The sequence below is a fragment of the Gossypium raimondii genome, chromosome 2 (genome assembly GCF_025698545.1).
Source record: "Gossypium raimondii isolate GPD5lz chromosome 2, ASM2569854v1, whole genome shotgun sequence".
NCBI lineage: Eukaryota > Viridiplantae > Streptophyta > Magnoliopsida > Malvales > Malvaceae > Gossypium > Gossypium raimondii.
The window spans coordinates 46,365,509-46,385,143 of NC_068566.1; the positions used below are offsets into that span (position 1 = coordinate 46,365,509).

Here is a 19,635-nt window from a genome sequence, read left to right on the forward strand (position 1 = left end):
AGAAAAGAAAGACAAACCAAAGTTTGTGACTTGTTACATTTTTCAGTTTCAGTACATAATTTACATACAAAGTGTAGCCTTATATAGGAAAAATATTACCAACTGCAATTTGACAAGTTGGAAAGCCTAAGAACTTGAAATTACACATTGGCAATAGCACCGTTAAAATTATCCTATCAAATTTAAGATAAATAAAATAAGCTAACAACTTTTCTAAACAAGTTGGCAACTTGCCAACATGTATCAAACATCGGGATAGTCTATAGTACCTCAACTTGGCATAGTCAGTTAGCATCTTGATAGTCAGTTGGCAATAGCTAGGCAGCTTGCGTCTTGTGTATCCGCGAGTCTTGTTCGTATTTGGACAATCCGCCAGATAGTCCGCCAAAGGTTGTCAGCTAGATAGTTCTCCAACTGACAATCCACCATTCTTCTTGCATTTGGCCTATCCGTCGGATGACTTACACCATTGTTGTTCACGGGACTGCATGTTCTTGATTTGTTCGCACTTTGCTTGTCCGCCAAATGTGCGAGCTGTTGCATGAATGGGCTCTCAGAACACTTTCATTTTCACTTTCTAATTGTATAGAAAAGAAAAGATAGAGAAACCAATCTATTTTGGTTTGATGCAGATGTTGCAGTCCACTAGGTTGGAGATGTACGCACGGTAGCATAGTGTTATTATCAAACAAATTAATGAACTACCAATCCTCTATCATTGATTGCACAAATTTTATCATAATGAGCTGTTTGGATGCAATGAAAATTCAAGTCTCTAATCTCTATACATCGCCCTTCACTGCAGCAAGGGAAAAAATCAACCATATACTTCTATCGTTGGAAAGATCCAATGGCCTCTCAAAAGTTCTAAAAGGATACGAAATATACGAAATAGGTATGTCGGCAGATATTATTACTATGAGCAGCAGCAAGTGAACTAGAGAGCAAAAGGGTAGTAAACAGTCGATTTATAATCTCTATTAAGATATGTTCTTGAAATTGTTCAAGAAAATTTTGTGTGCTTTCTCGAGAGGCATTGGCCTTATTTGATGAAAGATGCACGGTCGGAAATGATTGAGCAATATCTGGCTGGAAAGCCACCTCATCTTCCAACTTCTTTTGTTTCTCTTCATCTAATTAAGCAATCTTAGGCTATTCGGAGATAAGTCCCAAGTTGCAATTTATATCGGTCCTATAATAATTAAGCCATGAAGATTATGTGTTTAGTGAAAGCCACACTGTCAAAGGGCCAACTCCTGTTGGTAAACATTGCACTAAGTTGATAAATCAGGAATACGAGTTAAATAATTTGAGGCATGTTAGGCACTACTTTTAAGAATATTTTGTCATAATGTGTATTTTTAGGACTCAACAAGCTCATTCGTTATAAAAATACGGAAAAGAATCAACAATAGATCACGACGAAAAGTACTTAACAATCACAAAAAAATGAAGAGGACGAGCAAGAGAGGAATAATAGAGTTTTTTTATGGTGTGTTTAGAATGAAAGTGAGCCAAGATATTTTAGAATAGCAAATGTAAGTTGAGTAAAATAAAGTAAGAGGATTTCCCTTAAACAAAAATAATTTTAAAAAATGGTTTAACTAATTTAGACTTGACTAAATATAGCTTCGTATAAGCTATTTTTAGCTTTAACCTTTTAGAAATTTAGTAAATAAAAAGTCTAGAAACAAAAGGGTTTGGATGCCGTGATGTATCACGTGCGGCGGGGGTGGCGGGGGGATCGATCAATTTACATTGGTCTTTTGAGCCTAGTTCTCATGCGTGCTTGATGGGTTCCGAGTCCACTAAAAATAATATTCCTACACTTAAATAGTATATAAATAGTAATATATGGAGTAGGGTTGATCCCACAAAAACTGGGATATCTAAAATTGTTGTTCGATTTAACCAAGTTGTATGTTAGGCAACTGTCGTGCCTAAGATGTGTGACAATCTGTGTGAAAATAAAAAGGGAGTATTAAATCTAGTTAAAATGAAAACAATAGAAATAATTAAAATCAAAATAGCAGTAAAATAAACAAAAATGAAATTATATTGACTAAATTGATGTGACGATGTTCTAACTTTAGGCTCGATTTTAGCTCGGTTTTAAACCAATCTTTAATAACAAGTTTTCTCATTTAATTGGTAAGTTAGTTATAGTGATCGAGGATGCTTTAACCTGGCATTTTGCTTCCCTGTTTAGCTTGTTTGTTTGAGCTGTATTCTGGATGGACATATGAACATGATCATCGTTCTCCAGCATTTAAAGAAAGGTGCTGAATTCTTCAAATATTTGTTTGCAACATTCTTCAAGATCATATCAAGTTCTTCATATGTAGAATTTAGGCTCATTAAAATAGGCCTGAATGATAATTCACGAGGATTAAAAATTCCTCTGTATTACACTTAATGGGTGAAAGCAGATTGGAGATTGGTGTTAGTGTCTATGTTATGCTGTGTGGCTTGCTTTGAAGCTCTAACAATCCTATCATCGTGTGATGTTCGTACTTCGTTGTCATTTACCTTGTTAACTGTTTCCAGATTCCCATCAGAGGCAAGTATATGCGCCTTATCGGCTTCTTCATGCCACCTTATTCTCACTACCATCATCAACAACAATGCCAAACATGTTGCCATCCCAACTAAAAATCCTAGCAATAACCCGCTCAGTCCAAGTGCAGCTTTGAAGGCCAGTACAACACCCAACGGTAAAGCTAAGAGATAGAAGCCCCCAAGATTGGCATACATCGCCAACCATGGTCGAGCTGTTCCACGAACAATTCCTCCACAAACAGCTAAGGGGAAGTTTACAACTTCAATCACTGCCATTAGCAACATCATCTTTTTCACTCCTGTTATGATCTCTTTTTCATGGCTAAATAGAGGAGCCCAAACGCCTCTTGCACCCACCATTACCAATGCCCCAAAGCAACCAGAAATTGTGCTCACTGCAAGTGATACGTATGCTGACTGGTAGGCTGCAACAGGCTGATTTGCACCGAGCTCATTTGATACACGAGTGGATGCACATGTGGCTAGTGACAACATCACAGAGTAGAGCAAGTAGTCGAAGTTCAGAACGATAGCAATCACTCCGACTGCCTGCTTGGCATTTCGTAGCCTTCCGGTAAGCAAGACCAAAATCTCATAGCACCACCATTCAAGGCAGGTGGTAAGACAACATGGTCCACTAAGCTTGAGCAGTCTAAGGCAGTCTTCAACACGTTGATCCCACCAGCCTCCCTCATTCCATTTCCCTCCCTTTCTAATCTCTTTCACCACTACATACAAGACTAGAAGGATTGCAGCTATGAGATCACTTATCCAGATTGCCATTGAAACCCCTTCAAGACCCTTAGCTTTTGCAAGAAAGATATTGATGGGGATGTGAAAAGCAAGCGCTAAAGCCGAGCTAAACATAATGGGGATTGTTATGCTTTGAGAGCTCAAATAGGCCTTGAGAGGGCATAGCAATGAAGTGACAACCAAGTCAGGGAGAAGATAGAAAAGATATGTCTTTGCAACTGCTGAAATGTCTTCTTTTTGGCCAAAATGGATTAGAATTTTATCAACATTAAGCCATAGGAAAGAAAGAGGCAGTGTAGTTAACAGTAACAAGATTATGGTCATCAAAAGTGTCTTGTGAAGGAGCCTGAAGTTTTTAGCTCCAAAAGCTTGACCACAGATAGGTTCCATGGCACCACAAAGTCCATTGAGGACGGAGAAACCTGTGACATTAGCGAAGGTGAAACCGAGTGTGCCACCAGCTAACTGGAGCTCCCCTAGCCTGCCTAGAAAAGCTGTAGTCACCGCGATCTTCACAAACCAGGTTAAGTTCATGGCCACCAAAGGAAGTGCTAGTCCTCTCTGTATTTTCAGCTCTGAAAGCATTATCTGTATTAGGTTGGCCGGCCATTTCTTGGTGGGATATGAAACTGAAGGTGACTGAGATGGTTTGTCAGTTGGGATCTCTTCCACTCTTGATGTTGCAGTTGCAGGCATTATGGAAGAAAATTGGTGGGGTTGCTTCAAAATCCGAATATATAAGATGGGAAATCTGGTTTCTTAAATAAGTATGAATTGAAGGCTTAGTGTTTGCTAGTGCACGAGTTTTTTGTGAGGATATCAGTTTCTGAAGGAGCAAATAAGGTGCCTATTTGTTGCAAGTTCGTAACAGCCAATTAATGAAAAGAGAGTTGAGCTGTTGATTTAAAGTGCGTGATGATAAGGCAAAGTTCCAAAGGACAAATCACCTTTATATCTCGTGAGATATTCGTTTCAGTGGTTTTTTCTTTCCTTAGAATATTTACTATTGCTGCTTTGGAATAGTTTTACTATCTAACTAACCTTTCTATTTAGCACTTGATTCATTGCTTAAATAGTAACTAAGATTGTCCTGTAAGGTAATCAACCAGACGCTTTGCATGCTTTCTTTTGTTCATATAGGGCGAATATAGCATTGAAACAAGGGTAGTTGAAAAATCATCTCCATGTGAGAAGTTTTAAGAGGAAACTAAATAAAGAACATTATCACATAATATTCAAGAGAAAAACAACATGTTTTCATCTGGTTTTCATTTACCCTTTACATTGCATTGCAATTCTAAGGGGTAAAATGATTGGAGGATTAATATAATGAAGGTGGGAGATTTGGTGTAAAAGGCGTAAGCAATAATGCGGTGGTCCTTCATCTGTTAGCTGCTTTGCGTTTTGAGGATGAATCGGGTTTCACTAAAAATTCTAAGCTATAAGGAACCAAAAGTGGGGTAGCTATGCCACTCCATATCTAAGCTTTTTGCTTTCATTTTCTAAAGTAAATAATAGTTTATTTAATATTCTTATCACTTCATATTTCTTCAGTTTACATTCAACTGAGTTTACTTCTCTACATTTGTATCGTGCAATTAGGCAGGAGAATATGAGGTTGAATAAATCAGTTACATGTATTCTTACAGATAAGTGCAGAGACATGGCTACTTAATCTGTGGAAAAGAGGAATTAGAGTATATGTCGAATGGAATCAATAGTATTTTATGTGAAAATTCTTAGGAATCACATGTAGAAGGAATGTAAGGAGTGCTACTTTAACGGAAGCATTGTAGAAAGTAATGGCTTTTCACCGAGGTTTGATTCCGTTCGGTTTTCTCAAATTTTTTCTCAGCCATATTGTTCACTAACAGATTATATGTTATTGCCTTAATTTAGTAGCCTGAGAGGGAAGAAAACATTGAGCCTTTCGAGATAAACAGGATCCCAATTACCATATCTTATCATAGTGGAAGTAAAAGGGGCTAAGAATACAACTTTGTAAGATATGCTATCAGTGGGATTTCAAGGAACTATGCACCACTTCCCAATATTAGAAAAAAGGGTACTTTTTCCTAAAAAGGAAGAGGCACCTGGTTTTCTTTCTGTTGGCTTTTCTTTGTAAGGAAGAAAAGAAAGACAAACCAAAGTTTGTGACTTGTTACATTTTTCAGTTTCAGTACATAATTTACATACAAAGTGTAGCCTTATATAGGAAAAATATTACCAACTGCAATTTGACAAGTTGGAAAGCCTAAGAACTTGAAATTACACATTGGCAATAGCACCGTTAAAATTATCCTATCAAATTTAAGATAAATAAAATAAGCTAACAACTTTTCTAAACAAGTTGGCAACTTGCCAACATGTATCAAACATCGGGATAGTCTATAGTACCTCAACTTGGCATAGTCAGTTAGCATCTTGATAGTCAGTTGGCAATAGCTAGGCAGCTTGCGTCTTGTGTATCCGCGAGTCTTGTTCGTATTTGGACAATCCGCCAGATAGTCCGCCAAAGGTTGTCAGCTAGATAGTTCTCCAACTGACAATCCACCATTCTTCTTGCATTTGGCCTATCCGTCGGATGACTTACACCATTGTTGTTCACGGGACTGCATGTTCTTGATTTGTTCGCACTTTGCTTGTCCGCCAAATGTGCGAGCTGTTGCATGAATGGGCTCTCAGAACACTTTCATTTTCACTTTCTAATTGTATAGAAAAGAAAAGATAGAGAAACCAATCTATTTTGGTTTGATGCAGATGTTGCAGTCCACTAGGTTGGAGATGTACGCACGGTAGCATAGTGTTATTATCAAACAAATTAATGAACTACCAATCCTCTATCATTGATTGCACACAAATTTTATCATAATGAGCTGTTTGGATGCAATGAAAATTCAAGTCTCTAATCTCTATACATCGCCCTTCACTGCAGCAAGGGAAAAAAAATCAACCATATACTTCTATCGTTGGAAAGATCCAATGGCCTCTCAAAAGTTCTAAAAGGATACGAAATATACGAAATAGGTATGTCGGCAGATATTATTACTATGAGCAGCAGCAAGTGAACTAGAGAGCAAAAGGGTAGTAAACAGTCGATTTATAATCTCTATTAAGATATGTTCTTGAAATTGTTCAAGAAAATTTTGTGTGCTTTCTCGAGAGGCATTGGCCTTATTTGATGAAAGATGCACGGTCGGAAATGATTGAGCAATATCTGGCTGGAAAGCCACCTCATCTTCCAACTTCTTTTGTTTCTCTTCATCTAATTAAGCAATCTTAGGCTATTCGGAGATAAGTCCCAAGTTGCAATTTATATCGGTCCTATAATAATTAAGCCATGAAGATTATGTGTTTAGTGAAAGCCACACTGTCAAAGGGCCAACTCCTGTTGGTAAACATTGCACTAAGTTGATAAATCAGGAATACGAGTTAAATAATTTGAGGCATGTTAGGCACTACTTTTAAGAATATTTTGTCATAATGTGTATTTTAGGACTCAACAAGCTCATTCGTTATAAAAATACGGAAAAGAATCAACAATAGATCACGACGAAAAGTACTTAACAATCACAAAAAATGAAGAGGACGAGCAAGAGAGGAATAATAGAGTTTTTTATGGTGTGTTTAGAATGAAAGTGAGCCAAGATATTTTAGAATAGCAAATGTAAGTTGAGTAAAATAAAGTAAGAGGATTTCCCTTAAACAAAAATAATTTTAAAAATGGTTTAACTAATTTAGACTTGACTAAATATAGCTTCAGATAAGCTATTTTAGCTTTAACCTTTAGAAATTTAGTAAATAAAAGTCTAGAAACAAAAGGGTTTGGATGCCGTGATGTATCACGTCTTGGCGAAGGGGCGGGGATCGATCAATTTACATTGGTCTTTTGAGCCTAGTTCTCATGCGTGCTTGATGGGTTCCGAGTCCACTAAAAATAATATTCCTACACTTAAATAGTATATAAATAGTAATATATGGAGTAGGGTTGATCCCACAAAAACTGGGATATCTAAAATTGTTGTTCGATTTAACCAAGTTGTATGTTAGGCAACTGTCGTGCCTAAGATGTGTGACAATCTGTGTGAAAATAAAAAGGGAGTATTAAATCTAGTTAAAATGAAAACAATAGAAATAATTAAAATCAAAATAGCAGTAAAATAAACAAAAATGAAATTATATTGACTAAATTGATGTGACGATGTTCTAACTTTAGGCTCGATTTTAGCTCCGGTTTTAAACCAATCTTTAATAACAAGTTTTCTCATTTAATTGGTAAGTTAGTTATAGTGATCGAGGATGCTTTAGACCAATAACTCTTCCATGTGTAAATTAATTGCGCGAATGCTCGACATATAACCCTTACTGAATGAACAACCACAAAACACGTATCCACGATTTAACTCTTCGGTAGCCTTACGAACTAGAAGGGCCCAACTCAAATCAACAACCTCAACTGCGTAGATCGTTTAAATACCATTTCCCTTGATGAATCCAACCACTCACTCAATTGAACATTCCAGTGACGAAGCTAAAGGGGTTGACAGGGTCTTGCCCATAAAATAAAAAATTCCTTTATAATTTATAAAATTTTAAATTAATAAAAATAAATTTATACTTGGTCCCTCAAATGCTACGATTCTTATCCTAGCTAACTACACCTATATCACCCAATAATTAATTAGCTTTCTTGTTCCAATTCCACTCTTTACTGATTTAAATATTGGTTGGAATTTATGGTAAGCTTAATCAAGTGACACTAATGGGGCCAAACCAATCATGATATTATTATTATAGTATTTGATTTGATTTTTAGTGGAATCAGAGTTGTACCTCTTAACTTTGTTTCACTCCATAAATGATGGGTGCATGATGACAACACAACTTGAATAACTTTCCAAGTGAGTCAAGGAAAGAAACACTAAAAAGACAGAGACAGCAAAACGAAAAATAAAGTTAAAATTTTCTTGTACTCAAGTTTAAGGCCTCTCATTTTCTGGTCTCCACTTAACTCTTATAATTGCCAAACAAAATGGATGGGTTTTCTTTGCCAAATTTGAAAATGGTTCCATATAAGTTATCTATCAATTGAAATGCACCCAAAAGTGTTCCAACTATCTGCATTTTAGTGTTATGTGTGAATTCTCAACCCTTAAGTCTTGTATACAAATTAAATGGTTCCATAGACATTTTTGGGATGGCCTAGGAAAATCTAAGCTCTGTGCGGTATCATCTTCAACACCTCACCGCACTTAAAGAGATTCATTGCATATTCAGAACTTCAATGGAGTGTAAGCTTAGCTGGACATGTTGGGAAACCTAGCACTTTGCTTCCCTGTTTAGCTTGTTTCTTTGAGCTGTATTCTGAATGGACATATGAGCATGACCATTGTTCTCCAGCATCCCTGTAAAGCTGTTGCATTCTGCAAATTCTTGTCTAGGACATTCTTCAAGGTCATATGAAGTTCTTCATATGTAGAATTCATGGCATTGAAGCTCTAACAATCTTATCATCGTGTGCTTTTCATACTTCGTTGTCATTTACCTTGTTAACTGTTTCCAGATTCCCATCAGAGGCAAGTATATGCGCCTTATCGGCTTCTTCATGCCACTTTATTCTCACAACCATCACCAACAACAATGCCAAACATGTTGCCATCCCAACTAAAAGTCCTATCAATAACCCGCTCAGTCCAAGTGCAGCTTTGAATGCCAAAACAACACCCAACGGTAAAGCTAAGAGATAGAAGCCCCCAAGGTTTGCATACATTGCCAACCATGGCCGAGCTGTTCCACGAACAATTCCTCCACAAACAGCTAAGGGGAAGTTTACAACTTCAATCACTGCCATTAGCAGCATCATCTTTTTCACTCCTGTTATGATTCCTTTGTCATGGCTAAACAGAGGAGCCCAAACGCCTCTCGCGCCCACCATTGCCAATGCACCAACGCAACCGGAAATTGTGCTCACTGCAAGAGTTACGTATGCAGACTGGTAGGCGGCTATGGGCTGGTTTGAACCGAGCTCATTAGATACACGAGTAGATGCACACGTGGCAAGTGATAACATCACAGAGTAGAGCAAGTAGTCGAAGTTCAGAACGATAGCAATCACTCCGACTGCCTGCTTGGCATTCCGTAGCCTTCCGGTAAGCAAGACTAGAATCTCATAGCACCACCATTCAAGGCAGGTGGTAAGACAACATGGTCCACTAAGCTTGAGCAGTCTAAGCCAGTCTTCAACTCGTTGATCCCACCATCCTCCCTCATTCCAGTTCTCTCCCTTTCTATTCTCTTTCACCACTACATACAAGACCAGAAGGATTGCAGCTATGAGATCGCTTATCCAGATTGCCATCGAAACCCCTTCAATACCCTTAGCTTTTGCAAGAAAGATATTGATGGGGATGTGAAAAGCAAGCGCTAAAGCCGAGCTAAACATGATGGGGATAGTTATGCTTTGAGAGCTCAAATAGGCCTTGAGAGGGCATAGCAATGAAGTGACAACCAAATCAGGTAGAAGATAGAAAAGATACGTCTTTGCAACAGCTGAAATGTCTTCTTTTTGGCCAAAATGGATTAGAATTTTATCAACATTAAGCCACAGGAACGAAACAGGTAGTGTAGTTAACAGTAACAAGATTATGGCCATCAAAAGTGTCTTGTGAAGGAGCCTGAAGTTTTTAGCTCCAAAAGCTTGACCACAGATAGGTTCCATGGCACCACAAAGTCCATTGAGGAAGGAGAAACCGGTGACATTAGCGAAGGTGAAACCGAGTGTGCCACCGGCTAACTGGAGCTCCCCAAGCCTGCCTAGAAAAGCTGTAGTCACCGCGATCTTCACAAACCAGGTTAAGTTCATGGCCACCAATGGAAGTGCTAGTCCTCTCTGTATTTTCAGCTCTGAAAGCATTATCTGCAATAGGTTGGCCTGCCATTTCTTGGTGGGATATGAAACTGAAGGTGACTGAGATGGTTTGTCAGTTGGGATCTCTACCACTCTTGATGTTGCAGTTGCAGGCATTATGGAAGTAAATTGGTGGGGTTGCTCCAAAATCCGAATATATAAGATGGGAAATCTGGTTTGTTTAAATAAGAAAGAATTGATGGCTGAATGCCTGCTAGTGCATGAGTTTCGTGAGGGTATCAATTATTGCAAGCTCGTTACAGCCAATTAATGAAGAGAGAGTTGGGTGGTCGATTTATAGTGCGTGATGATAAGGCAAAACATCTTCACATTTCGTGAGATATTCGTTTCATTGGTTTTTCTTTCATTAGAACGTTTACTTTTACTATCTAATTAACCATTCTCTTTAGCACCTGATTCATTTGATTAACTAGTAACTAGGATGTCGTGTAAGGCATCCAATCAGATGCTTTGCATGCTTTCTTTTGTTCATATAGGGCGAATATAGCTTTGAAACAAGGGTAATTGAAAACTCATCCCTATGTGAGAAGTTTCAAAAGAAAACTAAATAAAGAACATGATCACATAATTTGCGAGAGAAAAACAACAGAATGTTGACATCTGGTTTCAGTTGCCATTGCATTGCAATTATAAAGGTGTACAATAATTGGAGGATTAATATAATGAAGGTGGGATATTTGGTGTAAAAGGTGGGAGCAATAATGCTGTGGCTTTTGATGAAGAATGGGGTTTTGCTGAAAATTCTATGCTATAAGGAATCAAAAGTGGGGTAGGTAGGCCAGTCCATATCTAAGTATTTTGCTTTCATTTTCTAAAGTATGTAATAGTTTATTTAACATTCTTATCACTTCATATTTTATCAGTTTACATACAACTTTATAGGATATATATAAAACAGAACTAAGTTATAACTTCAGTGTTAAAGCTGTTGGATGCATTGATAAAAAGTATTGCATCTCCTTTTAGAGCACTCAAGTTAAAATTTTGAAGACGAAATTGTTGAAAGAGAAAATCATATATTTGTAAAATTAATAATTTAAATCATAAAACGAACATGAAGGATACTTTCATTATACAAAAAAAAAATTTACCTCTCTCTAAGAGTCGTGCAATTAGGCAGAATTAGAGTATAAGTTCAATGAAATCAGTAGTATTTTATGTGAAAAGTTCTTAGGAATATACTGCCAAAACGCTAAGGAATTAATCACATATAGGAGGAATGTAAGGAGTGCTACTTTAACGGAAGCATTGTGCAAACAGATTATGTTATTGGCTTAATTCAGTAGCCTGAAAGGTAGGATAACATAAGACTTTTTGAGATAAACAACACCCCAATTACCATATCTTATCATAGTGAGAGTAAAATATTCAATCATTGGGATTTCAAACAACTATGCACCACATCCCAAAAAAGGGTATCTTTATTTTTTTAGAAAAAAGAAGAGGCACCTGGTTTTAATTTCATTTTCACTTTTTAATAACATAGATAAGAAATGATAGACACCAATCTTATTTGGTTTGATGTAGATGTTGCAGAGTCGAGTAGGTTGGAGATGCATGCACGGCAGCATAGTGTTATTATCTAATTAATAGACCATATGTTGAAAGTTGGCAACAATGCATCAACAAGCAAATGTCCAATATGTAATTGGTTGATTAAATTTTTTTGTAATATGTGATTTATGTTTAGTTTGTTTGTAATTTTTGTTTTGCTAAAGATTAGTCAAATACTTAGCTGATTTAGTAGCCTCTTAGGTTATTATTAAGCTGATTTTACAGTTTGGATACTAGCACAAGTAATGTTTTGTTTTCTTCTAATGTAATGAAGCTACTTATGTACATGTAATGTTGCTTATTCAAGTAATAAGAGTTGTATTTTCCTCTCAACCAACGCCTGTTTTGCTTCTGTTTTTCATCTTTCAAACACAAATTTTATTTATTGTTTTTGATCTTTGTATGCTGACATAACTCAACAAATGGTATCAAGAGCCTGTCATCTTTGAGGGCCTTTTGCTGTGTGTTGTTCATTTTGAGTGATCCGTGCTTGAAAGAAAAGAAACATAAGCTGTTTTTGTTGGTTTGTTTAGTTGTTGCAAAAGAATGAGTTTCTTACCACCACCACCAGCACCACCTGTTTTTGCTGGTGAAAATTACAATATTTAGGCTACGAAAATGAAAACATACCTGCAGGCTTATGATCTGTGGAGTGTTGTTCAAGCTGACACAGAGCCACCACCTTTGAGAGCTAATCCAACCAGCTCAAATTAGGCAGCACAATGAGGATTGTGCCAAAAAGTATAAGGCTATGTCATGCCTTCAAAATGGAGTCTCAGATGTAATCTTCACAAGGATAATAGCTTGTGACACTCCAAAGAAGGCCTAGGACAGACTCAATGAAGAGTTTCAAGGGTCAGATAAAACTAGGCAGCAGCAGTTGATCAACCTAATGAGGGACTTCGAGAATCTGAAGATGAAGGAGTCTGAATCCATCAAGCAGTATTTTGACAGGATTATGGCTACAGTTAACAATATTAGGCTTCTTAAGGATGATTTCAGTGACAAAAGAATAGTTGAAAAGGTCATTACAACTCTTTCTGAGAAGTATGAGTCAAAAATCTCTTCCTTGGAGGACTCTAGGGACCTATTAGCTATATCTTTGACATAGTTGATAAATGCTCTCTATGTACAAGAGTAGGAAAGGGCAAACAGGATGGAGGAGCATTCTGAAAGAGCCTTTCAGGCTAGAATCAAAGAAAGATCAAGGTCGAGCTCAAGTTACAAGGGCAAGAAACCTTGGTTTGAAAAGAAAGAAAAAGGAAAATAAAGATGCTGCAAAAAAGAAGTTTCCACCATGCATTCACTGCAAGAAGTCCACTCATTTAGAAAAGTATTACTGGTATAGGCCTGACATTCAATGTAGAAGTTGCAAGCAACTTGGTCACATGGAAAAAGTTTGTAAAAACAAGGAAAAAACACAGTCATAGCAATAGAATCAAGCTCAAGCTATTGAGGATGTTCAAGCTCAGGAGGAGCATATTTAGACTGCTTATTGTTTTGCAAGTTCGAGCAAGGTCAGAAATAATTAGTTGATTGACAGTGGTTGCACTTATGTATCAGACAAAGGCATGTTTAGGGAACTAGATACCAGCTTTGTGTCCAAGGTCAGAATTGGGACTGGTGAATTCATTGAGGCCAAAGGCAAAGGGAAAGCAGTGATTTGCACTCAATCAGGTAATAAAACAATTTCAGAAGTTCTTTTTGTACCATATAATGACCAGAATTTACTTAGTGTTGGTCAGTTGTTAGAGAAGGGTTATTCCCTTATTTTTGAAGGAAAAACTTGTGTGATTAAGGATCTTTTTGGTCAAGTGCTTGTGACAGTAGCTATGCATGACAGATCCTTCACTCTAGATGTGAATCAGTTAGAAGCAAAGGCATATATTACTCTAACTGATGAATCATGTTTGTGGCATAAGAGATTGGGACATGTGAACTATAAGTCACTTGATTTACTGCATAAGATGAGCCTAGTTGAAGACATGTCCAATATTGAGCCTAAAAATGAAGTATGTGAGGCCTGTCAGCTTGGCAAGTAGACTAGACTACCTTTTCCTATTAACAAAGCTTGGAGAGCTCAAGAGAGGCTCTAACTAGTCTATACTGATATTTGTAGACCTATAAAGACCTCCTCTTTAAATGGCAGCAAGTATTTTGTGTTGTTCATTGATGATTGCACCAGATTCTGTTGGGTGAGTTTTTTGAATCAAAAGTTAGAGGTGGCTGGTTTCTTTTGCAAGTTTAAGGCCTTAGTTGAGAATCAAGCAAGTTGTAAGTTGAAGGTATTGAGGTTAGATAATGGGACTGAATATGTGTCTCAAAAGTTTCAGGAGATTTATGATGAAGCTGGAATTCAGCATCAGTTAACCATCATCTACACACCATAGTAAAATGGTGTTTGTGAGAGGAAGAACAAAACTGTTCTTAATATAGCCAGGTGTTTGTTGTTTGAAGGGAAAATGCGTAACATTTTTTGGGCTGAGGCAGTAAATACCTCTGTGTATTTACTCAATAGACTACCACCAAATGTAGTCAAAGGCAAAACACCATTTGAAGCTTGGTTTGAACACAAGCCTACTGTCTTACACCTGAAGGTGTTTGGCTGCATATGCTACACACTTGTGCCAGCTGAAAAGAAAACCAAGCTAGAAAAGAGGTCCATGCCTAGAGTCTTTATTAGCTATAGTAGCATAAAGAAAGGGTATAGGGTCTTTAATCCATCCACTAAAAGGATTGTTGTGAGCAAAGATGTAAAATTCAATGAAGGCAACTGTTGGAAATGGGATGGAATAGATGCAAGCCTGTCTGAGCAAGACCAGTAAGATCTTGACTTGCAACATATTGAGAATGAAGCTGAAATTGAGGAAGTATATGATGATGTACCTGTCAGAGTTACAAGGACTATTATGGACATCTCTGAAAGATGTGATATGACCATTGTTGAGCCTTTCAACTTTAATGAGGCTACAAAGGAGGGTTGCTGGAAAAAACAATGGAGTTAGAAATGGAAATGATTCACAAAAATGATACATGGGAGTTGGTTGATAGGCAGATGGATTTTTCCAGGAAGAGATCTTTGTTGAGCAGCCAGATGGATTCAAGGTTCTTGGTGAAGAGCACAAGGTTTACATGCTCAAGAAGGCTTTGTATGGCCCAAAACAGGCTCCAAGGGCCTGGTATGACAGAATTGATGCCTACTTGTCAAAGCTGGGGTTCGAAAAAAACATTAGTGAGCCTACACTCTATGTGAAGAAATTTGAGAAAGAAACTTTACTGATTGTGTCATTGTATGTGGATGATTTACTAGTTACTGGTTGTAGGAATGAATTGATTGAAGAATTCAAGAAACAGATGCAAGATGTCTTTGAGATGACTGATGTAGGTTTGATGACCTGCTTTCTTGGTATGAAAGTAAATAAGAATGAGCATGGCATCTTCATAAGCCAACATGCTTTTGCTCTAAAGATTTTAAGCAAGTTTTGCATGGAAAACAACAAACCTGGTAGCACTCCTGTGGCACAAGGAGAAAAACTCTCCAGCAATAGTGACCATGAACGAGTGGATGAGAAGGGCTATAGAAGTCTAGTTGGTTGCCTGCTCTATTTAACAGCAACAAGGCCAGATATCATGTATGCAGTCAGCCTTCTATCAAGGTTCATGCATTGTTAAAATGTTGCTCATTTCAAGGCTGCAAAAAGAGTCTTAAGGTATGTCAAAGGGACCTTAAGCTATAGAGTGAAGTTTGTGAAGGTTGAGGAGCTGAAACTGGTTGGCTATTCAGATAGTGACTGGGCAGGCTCAATTGATGACATGAAGAGCACATCGAGCTATTTTTTCACTTTAGGTTCAGGGGTTTTTTGTTAGAGTTCTAAGAAACAACAAACAGTAACTCAATCCACTGCAAAGACAGAGTACATTGCAGCTGTGACTGCTGTTAATCAAGCCATTTGGCTTAGAAAACTTTTGAGTGACTTGAATGTTGATCAAGAGGAAACAACAGAGATCAAAGTGGATAACTAGTCAGCTGTTGCTATTGCCAAGAATCCTGTAATTCATGGCAAGACCAAGCACTTTAAGATCAACTATTAAGGGAAGTCAATTTGACTCACTGCTGTTCGGAGGTTCAGCTTGCAGACATTCTGACCAAGCCACTAGCTAATGCAAGGTTTGAGTATTTGAGGAAAAGAATTGGAGTCTGCTGCTTTGTGGCCAATGAGGAGTGTTGAAAGTTGGCAGACCAAGCACTTCAAGATCAAGTATCATTTTGTAAGGGAGACAGAACTATCAAGGGAAGTCAATTTGACTCACTGCTGTTCGGAGGTTCAGCTTGCAGACATTCTGACCAAGCCACTAGTTAATGCAAGGTTTGAGTATTTGAGGAAAGGAATTGGAGTCTGCTGCTTTGGGGCCAAGGAGGAGTGTTGAAAGTTGGCAACAATGCAACAACAAGCAAATGTCCAATGTGTAATTGGTTGATTAAAACTTTTTGTAACATGTGACTTATGTTTAGTTTGTTTGTAATTTTTGTTTTACCAAGGATTAGTCAAGTACTTAGCTGATTTAGTAGCCTTAGGTTATCATTAAGCTGATTTTATAGTTTGGATACTAGCACAAGTAATGTTTTGTTTTCTTCCAATGTAATGAAGCTACTTATGTACATGTAATGTTGATTATTCAAGTAATGAGAGTTGTCAATTTTTCCTCTCAATCAACGCCTGTTTTGCTTTTGTTTTTCATCTTTCAAACACAAATTTTATTGTTTTTGATCTTTGTATGTTGACATAACTCAACACCATATCAATCCTCTATCATTTGATTCTACACAAATTTTTACAATAATGAGCTGTTTTGATGCAATCAAAGTTCAAGCCTGTATACACATACTCTTGAAGTTAATGATTGGCAGGATTCGCTGCTGCACTATAAGGGCCTTATTTGATGAAAGATGCATGGTCGGAAATGATTGAGCAATATCTGGCTGGAAAGCCACCTCATCTTCCAACTTCTTTTGTTTTCTTTATCTAATTAAGCACTCGTAGGCTATTCAGATAAGTCCCAAATTGCAATTATATGGAAGCTTTAATAATTAAGCTTTGAAGATTGTGAAGTTTGTGCAAAGCCACACTGTCAAATGGCCAATTCCGACCCCATAAATTACAAAAAGAATCAGTCAAAGCAATGAAAAGGGATTAAGGCAAAGACCAAGGATACCCCATAGTGTTACCAATTCTCTAGTTTTGATTGCAGGGATAAAGACCAATAACCTAAATTCAATCCACCATTCTCAATAAGCTATCTCCATACCCAATCTGTGACTAAAAACATCAATAACTTCCATGAGAGTTTATGGTAAAGCTTAATCAAAGTATACAAGCTCATTGACACTAATGGGGGCAAACCAATCATGATATTATTATTATAGTCTTTGATTTAATTTTTTAGTGGAATCAAAGTTGTACCTCTTAACTTTGTTTCACTCCATAAATGATGGGTGCATGATGACAACACAGCTGGATTTACTTGCCAATTGAGTCAAGGAAGGAAACGCTAAAAAGATAGACAGAGACGTAACACAAAAGAAGAAAAATAAAGTTCAAATTTTCTTGTACTCCTCTTAAATCTTTGATCATTGCCACAAAAAAACAAGAATGCAAGAGTTTTATTGGTTTCAATTTTGAAAATGATCCCATATAAGTTATCTATCAATTAAAATGAACTCCAAGTATCTGCATTTTAATTGTTATTAGTGATAGATTTTGATAATGAATATTGTACCCATTAACATTTATTGATAGCAAAATAATTGTGGAAGAAAGCTACTTCATGATTTAATTAAAGCTACATTCAAACATTTCACAGTGTCAATTATGATGATAATGATTTATCTGTAATTAATTCATTTGAGAAATCAAATTTCAACAGGACAAATCATGTAATGAACTTTTAAATGGGCCGTTCTTGCTATGGAAATTTGGATCAATTAAGTGGATTCGTCTCAATCTTGGGCCACTTAACAAATAATTTTGCTGCAAATCAGATTCATTTCATGAATATACATACTAATCAGTTCAACAAATACTTACATTAATGTGTTATTGTATTGTACACAATAATCATAATCAAGAATGCAATATTATACCCGACAAAACTCACATTACGGTTTACGAAAACTTATTATACACCGTCGATAAATCATTAACCACATTATTTAATAATTCATAAAAATCAATCAACGAATTGCTTAGCACTTGTAGTTGATAATGGCAATGCACTTACCTCACGGTTTTGTCATTGCACGTGTAGAAACCACAAATTTCGTTACTTAATAATATGAGATTTCAAGAGCATCTGATAATCAAAGTTGACTCTTAGATTATTCCTTATTTTAAATCATATATTTATTAGTCTCCAATCCTATGTCTTTTAAATTTCATAGCAAATGTACTCTTTTTTCTATTAAAATAAATTCCCATAATTCTATTTCAGATATTGCCTAGCTTTTAAACACACATGGTTCATTCTTTAGGCTTACATCAATGCTTCTTAACATTATAGCACCTAATGATGCTGTCTACTTTTCAATGGTCATTATAAAATTCCTACTAAATTCATGGACTACACACCTTAGCTAGGCTATTCAAGTTTCTAAATTCTCAACAAGGTTTTTAATCAACCATTTTGATCTTGCCTTTGCTTGGAATGTCACCACTTTCCTTTGCTTGAAATTTAAACCAATAACAAAATCCAAGCTAATAATTACTATGATGAGGGGAGAGAATATCATTAAAATAAAACATATTAAATCAAATAGTAAATTAGTTATTTTTGTTAAAATTTTTATTTATTTCTAGTTACTGTACATCAACATGAAGTACGTGTGGCATGCCATATGTTACTGTTTGATTATTTTATCAACTATATTAGTTTTTAATAGTACAAATAGATAAAATTTTTAACAAAAAATAAATCTACTCTTTGATCTAATATATAAAAATTAATTTACTCATTTTAAAAAAATACAATCGACTCTCATTACATAAATCTATAAAACTTTTACCTCACCTCATTATTTCGATTGGCCCCAATCGCAATAATAGCAAGAGGGAGAGAGAGAATGGCTCCTCAATCAGACTTTTCAAAGCCATGCAAACTAAGGGCGTCGCCAAGGGGTTGGCAATGGCCCCAATACTCCTTAAAATTGAAAATTTTTATTTAGGTCTTTTAAAATTTTTAAAAATTTAAATTAGTAAAGATAAAATTTCACTTTGACGTTCTAAAAATGATTCAAATCTGATTTAATATTTTAAAAATGATAAATATATAAACTATTAAAATGATGAAATTGTATTTTTACTATCGTAAAATTACCATTTAATTTCGACTCCTCCTAAAAATAATTTCTAACTTTACCCTTGATGCAGACCAAACATAAAAAGTGTCTCCATATTATAATTAACTTCATTTTCTCTCTCTCTCTTTTAAAAAAATTAAATTTGAAAATAGAAAATCATGATTTTATGAAGACCAATAATTAAGATTGAAATACTATGTAATATTACATGTTGATATGTTACTTAAATATGATTCAAATAAAGTTTTCACTATTCAGTAAATCGTTATCGAATAAATACTAATAAAATAATATTATTAAGGCTTTTTCAGATAGTTGATGTGTTTATCTTAAGTGAAGTTAAAAATAATGGTTATAATGAGATTAATTATCGAGAAATAAAATTAAATATTGTAGCGGTGAAATTAAAATCAACGTGGGATGTGTGTTTAGATCCAAATGCGATGAAGTAGAAATGAAAATTGATTATTAAAGATATTAATTTAAA

The 19,635-nt window shown here is 36.1% G+C and overlaps 2 protein-coding genes across 2 annotated transcripts; both read right to left on the reverse strand.

Moving 5' to 3' along the window:
• Positions 1-2,287: 2,287 nt before the first annotated feature.
• On the reverse strand, positions 2,288-4,205 carry LOC105789210 (protein DETOXIFICATION 56-like). The gene has a single exon (XM_012616488.2). It carries the CDS (start codon positions 4,006-4,008, stop codon positions 2,413-2,415), a length of 1,596 nt encoding a protein of 531 aa, XP_012471942.1. The 5' UTR covers positions 4,009-4,205; the 3' UTR covers positions 2,288-2,412.
• Positions 4,206-8,332: 4,127 nt separating this feature from the next.
• LOC105789211 (protein DETOXIFICATION 56) lies at positions 8,333-10,777 on the reverse strand. Its single transcript, XM_012616490.2, has one exon. The coding sequence runs from the start codon at positions 10,334-10,336 to the stop codon at positions 8,837-8,839; it is 1,500 nt and encodes a 499-aa protein (XP_012471944.1). The 5' UTR covers positions 10,337-10,777; the 3' UTR covers positions 8,333-8,836.
• Between the last annotated feature and the right edge of the window lie 8,858 nt (positions 10,778-19,635).